The sequence below is a fragment of the Podarcis muralis genome, chromosome 8 (assembly GCF_964188315.1).
Source record: "Podarcis muralis chromosome 8, rPodMur119.hap1.1, whole genome shotgun sequence".
Classification (NCBI taxonomy): Eukaryota; Metazoa; Chordata; class Lepidosauria; order Squamata; family Lacertidae; genus Podarcis; species Podarcis muralis.
Genome location: NC_135662.1, coordinates 49,802,694 through 49,822,585, shown reverse-complemented (window position 1 = coordinate 49,822,585; position 19,892 = coordinate 49,802,694). Strand labels below are relative to the sequence as shown.

General features: G+C 41.9%; 1 protein-coding gene across 3 annotated transcripts; it reads left to right on the top strand.

Moving 5' to 3' along the window:
• The first annotated feature begins 512 nt into the window (after window positions 1–512).
• Window positions 513–19,278, top strand: AFG3L2 (AFG3 like matrix AAA peptidase subunit 2). 3 transcript variants are annotated; one of them, XM_028737390.2, is made up of 17 exons: window positions 513–677; window positions 2,422–2,521; window positions 3,091–3,159; window positions 4,355–4,479; window positions 5,053–5,205; window positions 5,935–6,009; window positions 6,865–6,989; window positions 8,617–8,890; window positions 9,801–9,938; window positions 11,377–11,530; window positions 13,182–13,289; window positions 13,449–13,574; window positions 13,916–14,026; window positions 14,358–14,473; window positions 15,803–16,003; window positions 16,771–16,965; window positions 18,277–19,278. In XM_028737390.2, exons 1-17 carry the CDS (start codon window positions 528–530, stop codon window positions 18,517–18,519), a joined length of 2,463 nt encoding a protein of 820 aa, XP_028593223.2. In that variant the 5' UTR covers window positions 513–527; the 3' UTR covers window positions 18,520–19,278. The 3 variants fall into 3 exon arrangements, with proteins under 3 accessions (XP_028593223.2, XP_028593222.2, XP_028593224.2); XM_028737389.2 differs by having other exon boundaries at window positions 627–861; XM_028737391.2 differs by lacking the exon at window positions 513–677 and adding an exon at window positions 1,066–1,089.
• The last annotated feature ends 614 nt before the right edge of the window (window positions 19,279–19,892 follow it).

Sequence of the window (19,892 nt, the reverse complement as noted above, 5' to 3'; positions counted from 1 at the left end):
GTAACTGTGTTCAGTTTCTATTCCCCAATAAATGTGCTTAGGCTTGCAATTTACACCGAACTGTCTCATCACAGAGTTTCTGCGCGGGTAATGTAATGAGAGATGCAATCCGAAATCAGTAGGAAGCGACCGTGGTATTCGGACAATTTAAAATCAAAGAGGATTAAAATACTTCAGATAATTGCAGCTTCCGGCACCTTTTATTGGTGAACTCTGTTCCACTTTCCTGGGTCGAGGTTATACCGGAGCCACGTGTCTCCGTCCGACTGACCTTGCAAATAAATTCCAAGGCATCACTCTTTCCCCTTCCACCTATATGTAACTAACGCCGTCGGGGCCTACGTAAGCGACCTAGACGCCATGTGATTTCGGCGCTCACGGACTCCTGATCCACTGGTGCCAACCTGCCTCAGCAGGCACAACCATCACCCTGTAGGCGCGTTTGCCTTGGGTACAAATACCAAGCAGGGGCCGTCTTTTTGCTAACATGCAAGGCTTCCATAGGGTCGTCTCGTTCTTGCACCGGGATGGCAAAAGAGGCGGGGCTTACGAAAAAAGGCGGAGCATGGCGAAGGCTGCGCGCACGCGCAGGAGGGGTCATGGGGCGCCGTGATGGCGTCACGCGCGGCGCCGGGGGCGTGGCCAAAGTCCCCCCAACCACCCGCTCGCCTGTTTGTGTAAGTGAGTGAGTGAAGAGAGCGGTGCTTTGGGGCCGCTGGTCCTGTTTCGGCGACTATGGCTCACCGCTGCCTGTGGCTGTCGCGAGGCTGCTGCCGGCGTTCCCCCGGCGGGATCCCCGGGGCCGCCCAGCGGCTGCTTTGGGGCCGAGGCCCCGCAGCGCCTTCGCGCTACCTGAGATTGGTGAGTCACGTGCGTGTCAGGCAAGGGCAGGGCGCAAGGGGAACGGGGTGCGCCTCCCGGGCACTGCCGCCCTTCCTGGCAGCGCCTGCCGGAGGTGGACCGGGGCCGCCGCCACGAGGGAGTCCCGTCCCCGTGGAGTCACTTGGCAACTGACGTTTCTTATCCCCCCGAAGGTTAAAGGAGAGAACCGGCTTGTGTCGTGGCTGTTTCAGCACCGTAATGGTGACGGTGAGAAATGCTTAGCATCTCACCTTTGCTGCCACATTTGCTAGTCACAGTCCCTTGCTCCAACAAGATCACAAAGGGCTTCGCTGGCTGACTGTCAAAGGTTCTTGACGGTTTTGAGAGAGAGAGAAAATAAAAAGCAGATCTTCACCGGTCTTGCCTGGAGATGTCAGAGAGTGAATCTGGAACTTTTTGCAGATGAAAATGGGTTCTACCACTGAACTGCGCTTCCCGTATGCAAAAGGATTTGTATAGTGCTTTTGAGTGTTCAAAGAACTTCCTGTACACTCTTGTAATTTTATAATTATTTTTATTATCTTTCAGCAACCCTGTAAAGTATATCATTATTATCCCCCTGTTGTATATCGGGTTGAGGGCAAAGTGTGAGTTTCAGAGACAGTGGTTTATTTAACCTCACCTGCTAAATTCATAACAGAAGTGATATGTGAGCTGGTTTCTAGCTCAGATGAGTTGACAGTTGCTTTTATCTGTTCTTTGTAAACTTGCTTCAGCGTCTCATTTGGAAAAGTAAGAGGAGGAATGATAGAGTAAACTGCTTTTACTCACACTGTGGAGGGAGCTTTCATTTTCTTTGATATTTGTGATATTTCATCCCCAGCCAACATTCCAGGTGTACCTATCCAGAGTACCCATTGAGAAATGAAACCAAAGGATATATTTTACATCAGGGGTGGTGCAGGAGAACCTCAGATGGTGTAAAAAAAATGTGCCAGGATATTTGTGAAACTGGGAGAGTGGCTGCTTTTAAATGAATAACCATTATTTCATATTGCAAAAACAGGCCTTCAAGTGGAACCTACTCGCATGTATGAATGTATACAACTGCAGTCTAAGGCTGCAATTCAAACAGCCTAGAAAGGTGTTTATATTGGGCAGAGATGGTGCTGTGTCCAGCCCTGTCAGCCCTGTACCCATGTCAGTTTGTATCCACTGGCACAAACATGCAGACAGATAGCCCTGAAATAGTGTGTTCTGGGGGCAGGGAAGGGCTGAGTCCTGCAGCAGTCACATAACGATATTAGTCCCATTATGGGCCTGATCACTGGCACAACTCCAGGCTTGGGCAGCTGTTTGCCTGCCATCTCCCCTGTCTGGGCTAGCATGAGCAACTGGGCTGTGGATGCCTTGGTGGTCCACTGCTCTCCAGCTAGGGTTTGGATTGCAATCTAAGGCAGCAATTGTGTGCATGCTTACTAGAAAGTAAGCCCCATTGAAATCTCTGGGATTTATTTGCAATTAAGCATGCATAGGATTGTGCTGAAAAGATGCGGAGGAACTGTCTTGGTTTTTTAGTGACAATTCTCATTTTTTCAGCTTCATGACCATGTGGCCACACAAGTTCCTACAAACAGAAGCAATGTCCTTGCAAGTGTAATTGCTGTTTACAGGAAGCTCTTCTCCCAACCTCCAAAAGGTAATTTTTTGCTGTAAAATAATAATATTATGTAGCTTATTATTATATTATTGACTACTACGCTTATTCATCTTATGTGTTTAAAGCTGCTTAGTCACAATTTTATGGGAAGCGGCATAGAAATAAACATGGTTTTTTTCCCCAATACCAGAGCTGCATCAGAATGTTTGAAGGAGCATGGCTCTGAGAATGTGCAGAGACCTATTGCCTTGCTACAGAACAATTACACCTTAATTGCATTGCTTCCTCAATCAGAATGAAAAATGTGGCCTGAGCCCCAGCACTTTACTCTTTAGAAGTTAAGCACAGCTGTCCTGCCATCTTTCCAGCATGTCAGAGAGCAATCTCCCACAAAACTCCTCTCTTGTATTGTTGCACAATGTTGGACCATCACCTTTCCTTCATGCCCACCAACCTAATGATCACACTGGTGGTTACATGAGCATGGGTTCCTGACAGGTTGATACCTGTTCCCTGAAACTCATGGTGAGGTTATTTTTGGTGAGACTTCACTGCCTCAAGCATAATATAATATACTCAATTTTTATTGCTGCTTTTTTCCTTACTAGGTTTTGAAAAATATTTCCCTGATGAAAAGAAACCTAATGAAACAAAGGGCTCAGAAGGAGAAACTAAAGGTACCAGTCTGTTTTTTCACTTGAGGCTCAAATGTAGAATAAATGTCACTTTGGTTATTATTAATTTTGACTGCTCTTATATACAAGCCCATGTTGCTGTGTCCTAGTTTTGACAATGGCCATGAAAGTGGTCACTATTTCCTACAGTTTACTTCTGTCTTGTGACTTCTGTTGTCACATTTTATGTGCCAGGTCTTCACATTGTAGAATTGATATGTTTCTGCTCCAGCATCACCATATTCAATTTCTGAATTCTCTGTTAGATGTTTTTTCCTTGAGCATTTTGATTAACAATCTACATTAACTGGGCCGGTTTATATCCCTGGTTTGTGTGCCTTTTAATGTTTGTTAAAGAATGGAGTACTTTGTATCAGTTAAGAAAGAGGGCCAAAGCTACAGTGACACGGGTACTGTATTTAAACATAATAAAGAAGGGAGCTGGAAATGAGTTGGGAAAACTGAGCTTGCACTATCATTCCACTAAAAACTGGATTCTACGGATCAAAAAGCATTATCTGGATGTATCATGATACGTTGTTTGAGACACCCCAACAATAACCAGTTTACACCAGGTTTTCTTCCTAATAGACTCTCACTGTGTTGTGAGTTCTTACATAATCATTACTGTTCCCCACCTAAACACATGTCCTGGCGTGATGCATCATAATAATCTTTATATACTGCCTTTACTGAATCCTCAGAGGACTTCATCTACATGATATAAGTAGTCTTTGTAACATCTCTGTAACTTAGTCCAGATTCTGAGTGTTAAAAACAAATTGCACATTAAATATGTGACTTCTGTTGTAAACAGCTGCCACACATTTAGGCCCACCCAACCCCCTGATGCTTTCTGGTAGAGCTTTTCTATGCTGTGACATCATGATGTTCTGTGTTCCCTGCACCATGCCATCAGCAGTCAGTGATACAGGGTGGGGAGGCGCAGAACGTTTTGCTGTCGCAGCATAAAGTAAGATCTGTTCCATGGTACGGAGTAAGGTTTGGGATTAGATGAGCGAACGCTATTTTTGTAGACAGCCGTGTGTGTGTGTTGTAACATCTAATCTAGCTGTTAATCTTGTAAGAATCAGTGTTGTGTAAAGATTACAGAAGTAACAAAACAAAGAACTACAGGGAGATAGGCTTGCTTGCTTTCTATTTTTTGTAGAAACATGCGTGTGAACTTTTTTTGTAGATGTAAAGCAAGCCAACTCCCAGCGCCCTTCCAGAACCAACAGTGGAGGAGGAGGAAGCAGTGGAGGAGGAGGGAAAAAAGGTGGCAAGAAAGAAGATACTAACTGGTGGTCCAGAATGCAGAAGGTCCCAATTCATATTTTTTGTGACAATGCTTTTATCAACCTGCTTTATTCTGTTTCGTAGTTCTGTAAAATATTATTACTTCTCTAAATGTTATTCAGATTATTTTCACCATGGGGATACTGTTGACTTATATGGTTTTTTAAACTTAGTTACTTACGTGTTTCTTAAATTTCTCTGAAAGATTATATGAATCTAAGATTTATAGTGGCCCTGACTCAAGGCCCAGTATGCAGTGCAGTAGATTTTGTGGGCTTTTGCAAAGCAAGCATTCCCATTCACCTCAGAAAAGCTCAGCACATTTCATATGTGAATCTGCCTCTCCACCAAGTTAATAGAAAAGGGTTTGTAGGTGGGAATGAAGGCATGACTGTAATTCCGGACACTTTTTCATGTTTTTATGAATAAATTATCTTTGTAGGCTAATGCACCATATTTTTTTATTCTGTAAAAAAATTCTTTTACAAATTGGTGCTTACATAGGACTGCTTTTGTGACAGCAGATCAGAAAACCCACCATTTTCACATACAAAAGTCAGTCTCAATCCAGTATTCCTTCTTCCTCTTCCCCTTTAGGGTGACTTTCCCTGGGATGACAAAGAGTTCCGTTTTTATTTCATGGGCACTGCAATTTTCTGGGCTTTTGCTACATACTACGTTTTCTTCAGGAATGCTGGGAGAGAAATCACATGGAAGGACTTTGCCAACAACTACCTTTCCAAAGGAGTGGTAAGTAGCACTGAGGCACCTTCAGCTGAAATGTACATTTCACAGAATAAGTTATCCATTGCGACTGAATGTAAACCAGGGTAGGCTATAATTTAATTGAAGCTGGAAAGGCTGAGGATGAATTTGTATTAAAGAAAGAAGAAGAAAATTACTGCATCTGGTCAGAACTTCTATTCCAGAAACAAAAGCAATTGGCAAAAAGTAGAGTTTAGCCATATTGTTAGAAAATGGCCTAAGACATTTTGAGCTCCACGGCTCTTTTTAAGGGCATACTATTTATTTGAAACTTCTCCTGCCTTTGCTTCAAAAAACTCAAGGAAAATAATTTAAAATATAAAAATAGCAAGCTAAAAAAACACAACAAGCAGCTATTAAAACTCTTGAAGAGAGTTCAAGAATAAGATTAGTGTAGTGGGCTAAAAGAGAGACCATAAGTTTGCATTTTCTTCAACAGTGAATAGGTTATTTACTTTGAGAACCTTATTTCTCAGGACTTGCTTGCTCACTGAGGCAAGACAGGGCAGAGCTCTCACTCACACTATAGTTTGGATAAGAAAAGCAACAGAAGGCTGATCTGTTTTCTTTGTGTCTGACACAAGCTGAGGGAAGGTCTCTAGCTCAGGGGGGGGGGGGAGATTATGCTTTACATGCAGAAGGTCTGTGGTTCAATCTTTGGCTTCTCCCAGGAGGAAAAAGTTATTGTCTGAAATGTATTTTGTGCTTTCACAGGTGGACAAGCTGGAAGTGGTGAACAAGCGCTTTGTTAGAGTGGTTTTTACCCCAGGGAAGTCGCCAATTGATGGGGTAAATCAATTTTTTCAATTCACCAAATGCATTAAGGGGTTGAATCATTTATGTTTGTAAACATTTCTGTATAGCGTATTAAATATGGATCTGACAGTTTGTTATTTTGATGTATCAGGGCTGTACTCTGTGCCCTTGCAAATGACAAAATGTATTGAACATGTGCAGAATCTGATGTCTAGTGCACCTTACATACTGTAGGAATCTCCACATGCTTTTTGCTTAAAGATGCAGAACATGATGTGCAAGTGTGGTTTCTCTGCACCATACCTATTAGGGATTTCACCTGTTACATAGTATTGTATAACACTATAATAGAAATACTTTTGCCATCAATGGGAGACATGGCAGAAGTCCTATACAGTGGTACCTCAGGTTAAGTACTTAATTCGTTCTGGAGGTCCGTTCTTAACCTGAAACTGTTTTTAACCTGAAGCACCACTTTAGCTAATGGGGCCTCCTGCTGCCACCGCGCCACCGGAGCACAATTTCTGTTCTCATCCTGAAGCAAAGTTCTTAACCTGAAGCACTATTTCTGGGTTAGCGGAGTCTGTAACCTGAAGCGTATGTAACCTGAAGCGTATGTAACCCGAGGTACCACTGTAAATATTTTGCCAGTCTAGCATTCAGAAATGCACATTCAGTGGAGGTGTTTTCTTCAGCAAATAGAAACGATGCAACTAAAACCAGCATATTAAATTTCTGCCTCTAGTTGATACGTATGTATTGTAACTTTTTGGATATTCAATTAAGCTGCTTCTTTATATTAAAATAAGCTTTATAATCTTGTCTCTCTCAGATTAATTTAAAATGCTAAAACCGAGACACCATGAATTATTGTATTTGTTTTTACAGCAATATGTTTGGTTTAATATTGGAAGTGTGGACACATTTGAGCGGAATTTGGAAACTGCACAGCTTGAGATGGGGATAGAAGGGGAGAGCCGGATACCTGTAGTGTATGCAGCAGAGAGTGATGGGTAAGTGTTTTAAATGATTGGAATTGTAATGGATTATATGATATTACCTTTTAGAATTGGCTTGGTGACAAGCCAGTCTCTGGTTGCGCTTGTCGGTAACCCCTGTCATCCACCACTCTCAAATGATTTGGCATATGCATGGGGGAAGAAGGAGGGTTTTCTCTCATTTGCACTAGGCTATGGGAACGTCAAAGAGAGTTGGGGCGAGAACACAGCCCTGTTTCACGCTGCTCTTTATAGGGAAGGAGTCCGAGGATGAGCTGTCATACTGGATGGTGCCATGCACGTTCTTGTGGAAGGACACTGTCATCTTGTAAAGCTTAGGTGGACATCCTACTTGTTGAGACGGGAGTCTGTTCAGCCTAGCACGTCTCCGCACCTAAACATAAGCGCAACGGGTCTTACCTGAGAGATGTTGTTTGCAGATGACACAGCATTTACAGAGCACTCAGAGGAAGCTCTACAGAGACTCGTCAACCGTTTTGCCCAAGCCTGCAAGGAGTTTGGCCTTACCATCAGCCTGACGGGGGTGAGCATCCTGAGCCATTATCAGCATTCCACACATCAGCACTGGTGACCACACACTTTGGGTGGTAGACAAGTCTACCTGGGTTCCACCATAACCAGCAATCTCTCCATCAACGCTGAGCTGGACAAGTGAATTGGCAAGGCAGCTCCAACAATGGCTTTTCACTCCAAAGGGTATGGGAGGATGTGATGCTAATACTAAGATGAAGATCTACCAGGCTTGCGTATTGAGAAGTCTGCTTCATGGTAGTGAGACGTGGGCAACTTACACCTGCCAGGAATGACACTTCAGTGCCTTCCACCTACACTGTGTCAGGAGGATTTTGGGTATCACATGGCAGGACAGAGTCTCCCAAGCCCACGTTCCCACAATGTTCAGACTCCTGTCTCTGCGACTTCTACGTAGTCTTGGTCCTGTCCACAGAATGGAAGATGGCAGAATCCCCAAGGATGTGCTCTATGGAGAGCTGGCATCGGGCCCATTTGCAGACCAACTCTGTATTACATATATGTCTGCAAACGGGACGAAGACTGGCAACATCAACCCCGCCATGTGGGAATCCCTTGCAGATGATCACAGTGGCTGGAGACAGGTAATCAGGCTATGCCTCCACAGCATTGACTAGAGGAGGAGCGACAGTTGGGAGGAAGGCAGAGAGAAGAAACACCATGGTGCATCTGCAGCAGCGCAATCAGACGCCTTCAGCTGCAGCAAAACATGTCTCTCCCGTATCGGTTTCTACAACCACAGCATGTGCTGCAACTCTCCCAAGGGTTTGACTTCATCTCCAAAAGTGCACTCCTCCATTTTCTCCTGAGATAGATGAATGCCAACTAATGGGGAATGTAAGAAAGAGGAAGAGATAAAGTTAGCCTGATCTAGGAATTCATTAGCTTTAGCGCACATTTGTGTTACGAATCAGAAAGGTCCTATGAACTGTGCATGATTTGTTGTAGCCCATCATATTTTAACTGAAATTGCACCTTGTTGAGCAAAGTTGCTCATAATGTACAAATGAAATTGCTCTAATGTGTCTCCTCCCCACCCCATATTTTGTTATGAAACAATGAATTAATAATTCCCAACTTTTATTTTTAGTTCCTTTCTTCTGAGTATGTTGCCAACGGTCCTTATAGTTGGCTTTCTGCTCTACACGTTAAGAAGAGGACCTTCTGGAATGGGCCGAACAGGACGGGGAATGGGAGGACTCTTCAGTGTGGGTGAAACAACAGCCAAAGTCTTGAAGGATGAAATAGATGTGAAGTTCAAAGATGTAGCTGGCTGTGAGGAGGCTAAATTAGAAATAATGGAGTTCGTCAACTTTCTGAAAAACCCAAAACAGTACGAGAATCTTGGAGCAAAGATCCCAAAGGTAAGGAGTTTCAACTTCATTACTTTATTGAGCTCTTTTAGCTGGAGATGAATTTTTTTTTAATTTAGTGACAATTTGCATTATTCCTATATTCTGACCCAACATCAGAATTTTAAAAATATGATCACAAGAATAAAAGCCTTTGATTAGTTTGTGGAATCATAAGAACTCATTTCACATACACTCTGAATCTTCCTTTAGTGACATGAAATTCTCTTGTTCTCTGTGCTTCCCTTTCAGTAAAATGAGGACACTGTTCTTTCTTACTCAAATTTACCTGCAAGCAAATACTATTTGTCCAACTTGATTTTTTAAAAAATCTGAATTAGCATAGGGCCAAAAATTAGTTTAGAGTATTGTTTCCTCATGGATCTTAATAAATAGTGGGTGAATCTTGTGAAGACTTCTTAAACTGACCATGATCAAATATTGGTTACTTTAGCTATAATGTGGCTTGCACTCCCATTCAAAATACATTGGTACCTCGGGTTAAGTACTTAATTCATTCCGGAGGTCCATTCTTAACCTGAAACTGTTGTTAACCTGAAGCACCACTTTAGCTAATGGGGCGTCCTGCTGCCGCTGCACTGCCGGAGCACGATTTCTGTTCTCATCCTGAACAAAGTTCTTAACCCGAGGTACTATTTCCGGGTTAGTGGAGTCTGTAACCTGAAGTGTATGTAACCCGAGGTACCACTGTACAGTTATGTGAAATTCAAATTACCTTTTCAAGGACTAGAACATTTCAGGAAAAAGAGAAAATTCTGAGTTATTTGTGGAACTAGGACACATGTTATACTTCCCTGAAACAGAGTTCTAAATATATTGACTGATATTGAAGAAAATTTAAGGTGAATATTTGCACTGCTTTTATTTCTTAGTAATGTTTACCCTTTCTCACACCTTACAGGGAGCTATTTTGACAGGACCTCCAGGCACAGGGAAAACTCTTCTAGCAAAAGCAACAGCCGGAGAGGCCAACGTCCCTTTCATTACAGTCAATGGGTCTGAGTTCTTAGAGATGTTTGTCGGCGTGGGTCCTGCTAGAGTAAGTCTTTGGCCTTGCTCTGTTATTGCAGTGTCGGTTGTTAAAAGGACGCAGTCAAGGTTGGTAGGCCAAAAGCTTGATAATTCACTAAATTTCAGTAATGCTCAAGATAGCTGTTCATCTTAAATAGCTGGCTGCAAGCTATTTTAATTAATAACTCTGATATCTCACTCAGTTTCTAGGAAATCTTATTGCCTCAGAGCTGTAGCCCTCTGACTGCATTTTGCCACTGTCGTCTCCTTTTTACTAACAGTTGATAAGGACAAGTGAATGGTATTCTAAACTTGATGGCTGTTGTAGAAAGACTAGATTTATCATCAGTGTACACAAAGGTTCTCTACGGAGTTGTGTGGGAAATTTATGCTATTTTAAGTAGTCCCGGCTCTGAGGGAAAGATGCAATTTTAACCAAGGTCTCCTTCATCCAAGTCTAGCTCCTGTACTTTGGACACTGCTGGCTCTTCCAGCATAAAGCATTTGTTTCAAGTATTTACGTAGAAATAAAAACATTGGGCGGAATTCATTGTTCACTAAGTCTCATTCTGTCAGCACAGGGATTTCTGCTTGTGCAACAGAATGTCCTCCCCCTATGGACCTCCAAATTTGTTCTAATGGTTTTCCCAATCTTCTGTAGCAGATTTGGGGCGGGCACACACGTGGGGGGGGGGGGGGAGTCCCATTGCACAAGTAGAAATCCTTGCGCTGACAGGATGTAGTAGTTGAATACCACCCATGGTTCTAAACACTTTTCCAGAGTTTGATTTCTACAGCTTTCAAATTACAGTCATACCTTGGAAGTCGAACAGAATCTGTTCTGGAAGTCTGTTCAACTTCTAAAACATTTGTAAACCAAAGTGTGGCTTCTAATTGGCTGCAGGAAGCTCCTGCATCCAATCAGAAGCCGCGGAAGCCCCGTTGGACATTTGGCTTCCAAAAATAGTTCGCAAACCGGAACAGTCACTTCCGGGTTTGTGGTGTTCGGAAGCCAAAACGTTCAAGAACTAAGCTGTTTGAAAACAAAAGTATGACTGTAAAAGCATTCAATTTATTTCATAACCTAACATGTTAGCTGCAATATAATTTCCTGATAGAGTCTAATGTTGTATACTATCACTCTGGTGTACAATGGTACCACGGGTTAAGTACTTAATTCGTTCCAGGGGTCCGTTCTTAACCTGAAACTGTTCTTAACCTGAAGCACCACTTTAGCTAATGGGGCCTCCTGCTGTTGCCGCGCCACCAGAGCACGATTTCTGTTCTTATTCTGAAGCAAAGTTCTTAACCCGAGGTACTATTTCTGGTTAGCGGAGTCTGTAACCTGAAGCATACGTAACCTGAAGCGTATGTAACCCGAGGTACCACTGTATTCTGTAGTGTTGATGGACAACTAGCTGTGTGGCATTACATGATTTTGAAAGTACCTTCTTTCTCTTTCAAAGGTTCGTGACTTATTTGTTTTGGCTCGTAAAAATGCCCCTTGCATTCTCTTCATTGACGAAATAGATGCAGTGGGAAGGAAGAGAGGACGGGGTAACTTTGGAGGGCAAAGTGAACAAGAAAACACACTGAATCAGCTGCTAGTAGAAATGGATGGTAACTATTTGGTTTCTTAAACTTTTATCATTCCTACTGCCACTTACATATAGAGTAACACTTCATTCTTAAACAAATTACCTGGACCAGCTCCTACTGGTATGGAACAAGCTGCATGAGGACACAACCAAACGTTGTTATGAAAACCTATGTCAAAAATCAACTGGCTGTTAAAAAGCAGTAGGGAATGTAGGCAAGTGCTGGTTAGAGCCAGCTTCACCAGCCTGGTGCCCTCCACAAAATACATAAAAAGGTAAAGGGACCCCTGACCGTTAGGTCCAGTCGCGGACGACTCTGGGGTTGCGGCGCTCATCTCACTTTACTGGCCAAGGGAGCCGGCATACAGCTTCCGGGTCATGTGGCCAGCATGACTAAGCCGCTTCTAGCGAACCAGAGCAGCACACAGAAACACCTTTTACCTTTCCGCCGGAGTGGTGCCTATTTATCTACTTGAACTTTGACATGCTTTTGAACTGCTAGGTTGGCAGGAGCAGGGACCGAGCAACGGGAGCTCACCCCGTCGCGGGGATTCAAACCGCTGATCTTCTGATCAGCAAGCCCTAGGCTCCGTGGTTTAACCCACAGTGCCACCCACATCCCACAGCGCCACCAAGTAATAAAACAAAAACAAACCAATAACCCCCTCAAGGGTTGGATGGCTTTATTAGTAACATATTTGAAGATGAAAATGTTGTAATTTTTGTTAGTAAGGAAAAAAAGGTAGAATAATATCTATTAGTCACAAGCTGATTATGCCCATTGAAATAAATGGATTTCACTTTTTGATCGATTTCAGTGGCCTATTCACAGTATGACTGACATTGGATATAACCTAGACTTTATAATCTTTTTTAGGAAGAGAGGGTTGTTGTTTTTTCATGATACTGAATGAACATAGCAGAAAGCATTTTTCTGTTCTTTTTGTTTTGTAACCTTATTGCTAATTGTATGGGATTGTACATGAAGGTTTGTATCCAACTCTGCCAGTGTCCAAGTGAAACAGACTTCTGTTTGCACAATGGGACCTCTCCCCACTGCAGCCCCCTTGGCACACTCAAATCTGCTCAAGATGGTTGGGGGACATAACCCATAATCTCTGTGGGTGATATCATGACTAACTTAAGCCTATTGATTTCACTTGTTCTACTCTGAGTCTAGCTTAGTTGGATACTGCTCTTTGACTTGTTTCCCATTTCATAAGCTATTGCCTGCCATATAAGGCCACCTGGAAACCAATGTCCCCACTATGGAAGGACGTGTGGATCCAGAACTGGCCTCCACAGTCACTTACAGACTCATTGTTAAAACCATATTTATGGAAGACAATCTTACTTGGCTGTGAGTGATCGCCAGAGAAGAAGTTGTAGGCTGTAGTAGCAGTGGTTCAGAATTTTGAAAGTACCTTGTCCTGTGAATTGTAAGCACTCATATTACATAGTATGCAATAGTTTTGCGTCTTTTCCTCGTTCTTTAACATGGTGTAGTTCTCTTCACCTGCTCAGTCGTTAAGTGCTTGACGGAAGGCGGAATCGCCAATACTCTGGTCACTTCAGAATTTACAAAATAGCATGCTTAAGATTCACAATAGCCTTTTGGAAAAACCATTTTCGCTACTGAATATTTAATATTTTGTTTTTTATTTTCTTCACAGGTTTTAATACCACAACAAACGTAGTTATTTTGGCAGGCACGAACAGGCCAGATATCCTGGACCCTGCACTTATGAGGCCAGGACGTTTTGATAGACAGATCTTCATTGGTAAGTTATCTTGGTAGACAACTTTGACCTCATAAAGATGTCAACTCAAAACTATGAGAACAGAGAGGAGATGTTAGCTAAAGCTGGTCAGTGGAACTATTAGAAAGCAGAAATGTTTGCAATTGTAAAGTTAATTGCTTTTTCTTTAAACTCTTCAAGGGCCGCCAGATATAAAGGGAAGAGCATCTATTTTCAAAGTTCATCTTAGGCCCTTGAAGTTGGATAGCAGCTTGAATAGAGATAATTTAGCACGAAAACTTGCATCACTTACTCCTGGATTTTCAGGTAGGTGATCTTTTACTCCTGTGCAATTGGTACGTTTCTAGAAGTATTATTTTCTCATTTTTAGGAGGAAATTGTGATAACAGATTCGAGGTGGACTGAGGTTAGCTCTATATCTACTGCAGAATTTGCATGATTCATAATAGATCAGCAAGGGTTTCTGATTCCCCATTATTTAATAATAGCAACAACAAGACTACTCTCCCCCACCCTAAAATGTGCAGCTTTGCGGGAACTTTAGTTATTGTGCTTGATTGCATATCTGGTTATCCTCATTGTGTTAAGTGATGGATGTTATGTTTGGAAACAGCTCTGTTTATTGTCTCCTCACTCTTTTCTTTTAGGTGCGGACATAGCTAATGTATGCAATGAAGCTGCCTTAATTGCTGCACGACATCTTTCAGATGCCATAAACCAAAAACACTTTGAGCAAGCAATTGAACGAGTGATAGGAGGTGAGAGGGTATCCCTTTGTGATTACATTTCTTGCAGTGTTGTGGGACAGTTCTTTTGTTCATTTCCTAATTTAATTGCTGGATACAAACAATAATCTTTCTTGATTATGGTGGGGAGGGCAGAATAATTTTAAGGAGCTAGTTCTCCAGTATATCAAACAGTAAATCTTTCTCCCTTATTTGCAATAGTCTGTTGAGTGTGAGGCCTAACTATCTCAAGTTGAGGAGAGGATGGAGGAAACCCCAAATCTGTTGGTTCTAGGGGGCTATCTTATCACCAGTTTGGAAATCTGCACCTCAGTAGTAAAGTTTTGGGTTTTTTAAATCAAAGGTTTGGAAAAGAAGACACAAGTATTGCAACCAGAGGAGAAAAAGACAGTAGCGTATCATGAAGCTGGCCACGCAGTTGCTGGGTGGTTTTTGGAACATGCTGATCCACTTTTGAAGGTATGTTGACTTGGCAAGACGCTTGCTGTACAACGATCACATTTGGATAATCAGAATTTGGCTTAGTAAGTTTAGATGTGAACGAGCCTTTTGCCTTCACACACAGACCCTTCATTCTTTGCTTTGCAGCATGAGAAATCGAGTCGCTTAACCTGAGTTTCCCATTTCATCCAAACCAGGAAGCTATGGTAACTAGCTTTGGAATAAGTCAGGATATTAAAACATTTGGTTAAATGCTGGATTTATATTAGCCTGGCTTATTCTGAAGCTGGTAACCATAGCTTCTTAGTTTGGACAAAATGCAAAATTATGGTTAATTACAAGCTTCTAGATATTAGAGGAAGTTTTTTAAAAAGTGCTTGCACTGTAACTGGGATACGCGTGCAAGCAAAAAGCTTATTAACCTGAGGCATGATTGTCTGAATTGTGTCAATTTCTTCAACTGGTAAATGTTAAAAGACTATCATTTTCAGATTAGAAAAAAATATGGGTTGGTAGCTTTAAGTGGATATTTTAGCCACTGCTCAAAGAAGATATGGTGGGATGTGTTCTGAATCATGAACCAGGAACTACAAGGGATCTGAGCCACAGTAATCTTCCTTAACTAGGGGTTCAGAAACTGGTAGGAAAATGTATTCAAGAAGAAAGGGGACATGGCACAACTACAATCAAGGATCTCTCACAAAGGCTTGCACATGGCTGCATTCCAGCTCAGTTCTTAAGAGCAAAGTATATGCAGAATTTTGTGTCTTTATCAGGCCTGCAGATGCATTACCAGGAGTCAACCTTAAATAAAGGGAATCTCAATTCTGCTTAGAGATCAGGGTACATTCTAGCATTTCAGCTTCCTTCCAGCAACTATGCTAATCATAAATAGCATAGCAATCAGAAAGGAGGAACAAAGTATATTCTATCTCACTTCCTCTCTGAGCAGCTGCTGAGGAAGCAGTAGAAAGTGTGGCAGCTTCACTCACTTCCATGCCAGTTGTTGCCACTGCTTTGAACTATGGGAAACAGTTCTGTCCTTCCTACTTATCTGTCTGGAAAAAGTAAAATTATTATTATTTATTGAATTTCCTAGCAGAGGAGTTCTGCTAGCTTCATACCCTCCCCAACCACCTCTGTGATACTTGCACATTGATGATAATTCTATGCCATCAACCTTGGCTTGATTCATGGATCATTTTGGGATCTGCTGTGACAGGAATAGTTTAGACAAACCCTTTTCCCCAGGTCAGTCAAGTTAGTGGCTGCCATTAGCTGTTTGCATGTGTTCCAGCTGGAATAAGCTGGATTGTTGTAAGTATTTCTTTTCTTCCCTTGCACAAGGTATCTATCATTCCTCGTGGCAAAGGACTGGGTTATGCTCAGTACTTGCCGAAAGAGCAGTATCTTTACACCAAAGAGCAGCTGCTGGACAGGATGTGCATGACTCTGGGTGGGCGTGTGTCAGAACAAATCTTCTTTGGAAGAATCACAACAGGGGCCCAAGATGATCTAAGGAAAGTTACTCAGAGTGCATATGCTCAGGTTTGTATGCCTCTCAACTACTCTGTATTTTTATATTAAAACTTACTGTAAAAGATTATTGTTTGTACTTTTTTGGTATTGTTTTGATATGCTTTATATACCACTCATGCCACAAAGATACTTCTGATATCTGGTATATATTAATGATTTGTTATGGAGGCTTGCTTCCCTCTCCCCCACTAAAGTCTAGCACTGTTTCTTCCTGGGGGGAAAATAATAATTTGTATGCTGGTGGTACATGTTAATATTTATATTTTTGTAGTATACAATACTTTACAATTTGTAGTGCATTTTGATGCGTGGATGCTACTATTGGTTGTCTAATATTTTATGAATACTTCAAGAGCCAGATTATTGATGCAATAGATTTCTAACAGTTTTGTAATTAGTAATGACCATACTCAAACACTAACATTAACCTTTCCCAGTAAGCGTACATGGAATATTACAGGAATAAATACGATTGCCAAGAGCTGGTTTTTACTTCAGGGTTAAAATCCTGACAGTAATGTAGAGCAGGGTTGGAGAACCTGGGCCCCTCCAAGTGTTTGACTCCATTTCAGCCACAGCCAACATAGCCAGCGGTCAAGTTTGATGGGAGTTGGAGTCCAAGAACATCTGGAGGGCCACAGATTCCTCATCTCTGGTGCAGGGTTTGGTTAGTTGCAACTGCTAATACTAAAGTATTGTAGCTAGAATAAAGACTTAATATTTTTCATAGCATTCTTGACTAAGGCACTTAAAAATGTGTGTCATTCAATCCTCAGATTGTTCAGTTTGGAATGAATGAAAAAGTTGGGCAAATTTCATTTGAGCTTCCTCGGCAAGGAGACATGGTATTAGAAAAACCATATAGTGAGGCAACTGCAAGACTGATAGATGAAGAGGTGCGAGTGCTTATTAATTCAGCTTACGAACGGACATTGTCTCTCCTAAATGAGAAGAAGGCAGAGGTGGAAAAGGTGCGTATTCATTTGCCTACAGAAATGGTTACCAGGTTCTTTGATCAATATGCTGCTAAAACATTGCTGTTTTATACACAGCATATGTGTTAGTGGGGTAGCAGGACTCTACAAGTTATATTATGCCCTTATTTGTCCTTTATCAGATTTGCACAAGAATAGCAGCTCTGCCTATTACTTGCTTAAGCAATAATGAGGTATTGGCTCAGGACCACAATACCTCAAGGACCTCCTCTCCATATGGACCTACCTGGACCCTGAGATCATCCACTGAGGCCCTTCTTTGTGTGCCTCCTTCACGAGAGGTCCAGAGGGTGGCAACACAAGAACGGGCCTTTTCTGCATTGGCTTCCCATTTGTGGCACCAGTGTGGTGTAGTGGTTAAGAGCAATAGACTCTTAATCTGGGGAACCGGGTTTGTGTCTCCGCTCCTCCACATGCAGCTGCTGGGTAACCTTGGGCTAGTCACACTTCTTTGAAGTCTCTCAGCCTCACCCACCTCACAGAGTGTTTGTTGTGGGGGAGGAAGGGAAAGGAGAATGTTAGCTGCTTTGAGACTCCTTCGGGTAGTAATAAAGCGGGATATCAAATCCAGACTCTTCTCCTTCTCCTTCTCCTTCTCCTTCTCCTTCTCCTTCTCCTTCTTCTCCTCCTTCTCCTTCTCCTTCTTCTCCTCCTTCTCCTCCTTCTCCTTCTCTTTCTCTTTCTCCTTCTCCTTCTCCTTCTCCTTCTTCTTATACACCTTTAAGTGCCAGGCGAAAATGTTCCTCTTTAACCATCCAATTCCCTTTTAAATGTATTGGGGGGGGGGTTATTGGTTCATTTTTGCTCTCATTTTATTATGTACTTTGTATTTTTTGTATTGTGGGCATAGGGACCTGCAGGTATAGGGTGGTAATAAATAATAATAATTTCCTTCTTCATGATGTGAGGATGTATACGTGGCTCTTTCCCTAACACTAAAATGATTGGGGCAACTCTGCCTCAGAGAAAGCAAAATGTGTGCATTCCTTAGGAAGTTTGGAACCAGGATGCATTGATATAATCACATCCTGTTGGTGCGTCATGGGAATACCTTGCAGTAGTGAGCTTCTTAATGGTTAGTTTTTAGAGTATGATTGACTAGACTCTAGCATTAGAAACAATGTAGAGGAGGTTATAGTAGCTATTGTTAAATATGCTACTTTTGATTCTGTTATACACAGTGAAAGGTTAAGTCCTTGGTTATTATTTTGCATGCCGTGGAAGAAAGCCAGTTTACATTCTTTACCTTCTGTACAAATTGTGTGATATGTGTGCATATTGTTTCAGGTTGCTTTACAACTCCTAGAAAAGGAGGTTTTGGATAAAAGTGATATGATTGAAATGCTTGGCCCCAGACCATTTGCTGAAAAATCTACTTACGAAGAGTTTGTTGAAGGCACAGGCAGCTTAGATGAAGACACATCACTTCCAGAAGGCCTTAAAGACTGGAACAAAGATCGTGAGAAGGAGAAAGAGGAGACGACAGATGAGCAGATTGCCAGACAGATTACAGGAGACATGCCTTTTTAGTGTTGAAATATGGTGTTGTATAAACTGGCATAGTGCATGTGTTGCACACTGAAATAAAATGAGGGAACATGTCAGAATCTAGTCTTCAAGAATCCTCAGTTGGAAAGAAGCAAGCCTGCAGCAGTGGTGGAGCCAGGAAAGGGTTTGTTGTTGTATTTGACAGAGGAGGATTCAGATTCTAGTAGGGCCTGCTTCCTAAAAATCTGCACAAAAAATGTGGAGACCTTGCAGCTTATGGATCTGGACTGAGTCCCCTTCTTTCAACTTTTTAGATCCATATCCGAGTTGTGCAACTCTTGTCCATCACCAGATACATTTAAGAGGACCTAGATTAATGTACTGTCATGGATAACGGGGGGAAATCATCTGCCTGTCTTTAAGTAGCCTCCATCAAATGCAAGTTGTTAGCACACAATAAATGCGTTGCTGGTGCTTACCAGGAGTCAAAGTAATTTATGACAATACTTCTTCTGTTCTGCAGAAACATCTACTTATCACCCAACTCTATAAATTTATTTCTGCCTTGCCATTTGTTAAACAAAGCTGTGCTGGTGTCCATCGTGAAATTTGAAGCCTGCTAAAGAGCTTTTCCAATAGAATTTGGGGTCCGAGGCTGTAATAATGTGTAAAATCTAAATTATATTATTGCTGTTTTAATAAAGGTTTCTTTTTTTACTGGCAGTTGTACAGTATTGAACATATGATTGTATTGTATTTTGTAAATACAGTTTGGAAACATTAAAGAAAATTGGCACACTGAACTTCATGAAGAAATTCTCCAGTCATGAGAGGCTATGAATAAAAGCGTTCTGTGGTAAAATTATATATTTATGTATAGATGATTCATCTATGGCTGTTGTTGGGTGGAAGGCCTAGAGGAAATAACTTTTCAGAATGTGATTGCCACACTAGTCATTGAATTTGTTATTCAGGGTGAACCTGGCATCACCACAAACCCGGAAAAAATGACACCAAGTTGTCTTGCTCTCAGCTGAAATGGAGTATTGGAGCAGAAGCCGTTCACAAGAAGGTCTGTATCCATGAAGGACATGGATACTTGTATTAACAGAGGGCAGAAGTTGAAGATTATTAGCACATATTGCTAGCACTCCTATTTGTAAGCCATTACTGTGTTCTTGAAACACAGGTGCCAGTTAAGTTTTGGGGAAAAATTTGATCTACCTCAGAGGGGAAACTAGGCAGATTATCTTTAGTGGTGACTGGGAGTGGCCACTGAGACTATATAACACCAGTCCTTAAAGACCTACATTGGCACCCAGTACGTTTCCGAGCACAATTCAAAGTGTTGGTGCTGACCTTTAAAGCCCTAAATGACCTTGGCCCTGTGTACCTGAAGGAGCGTCTCCACCCCC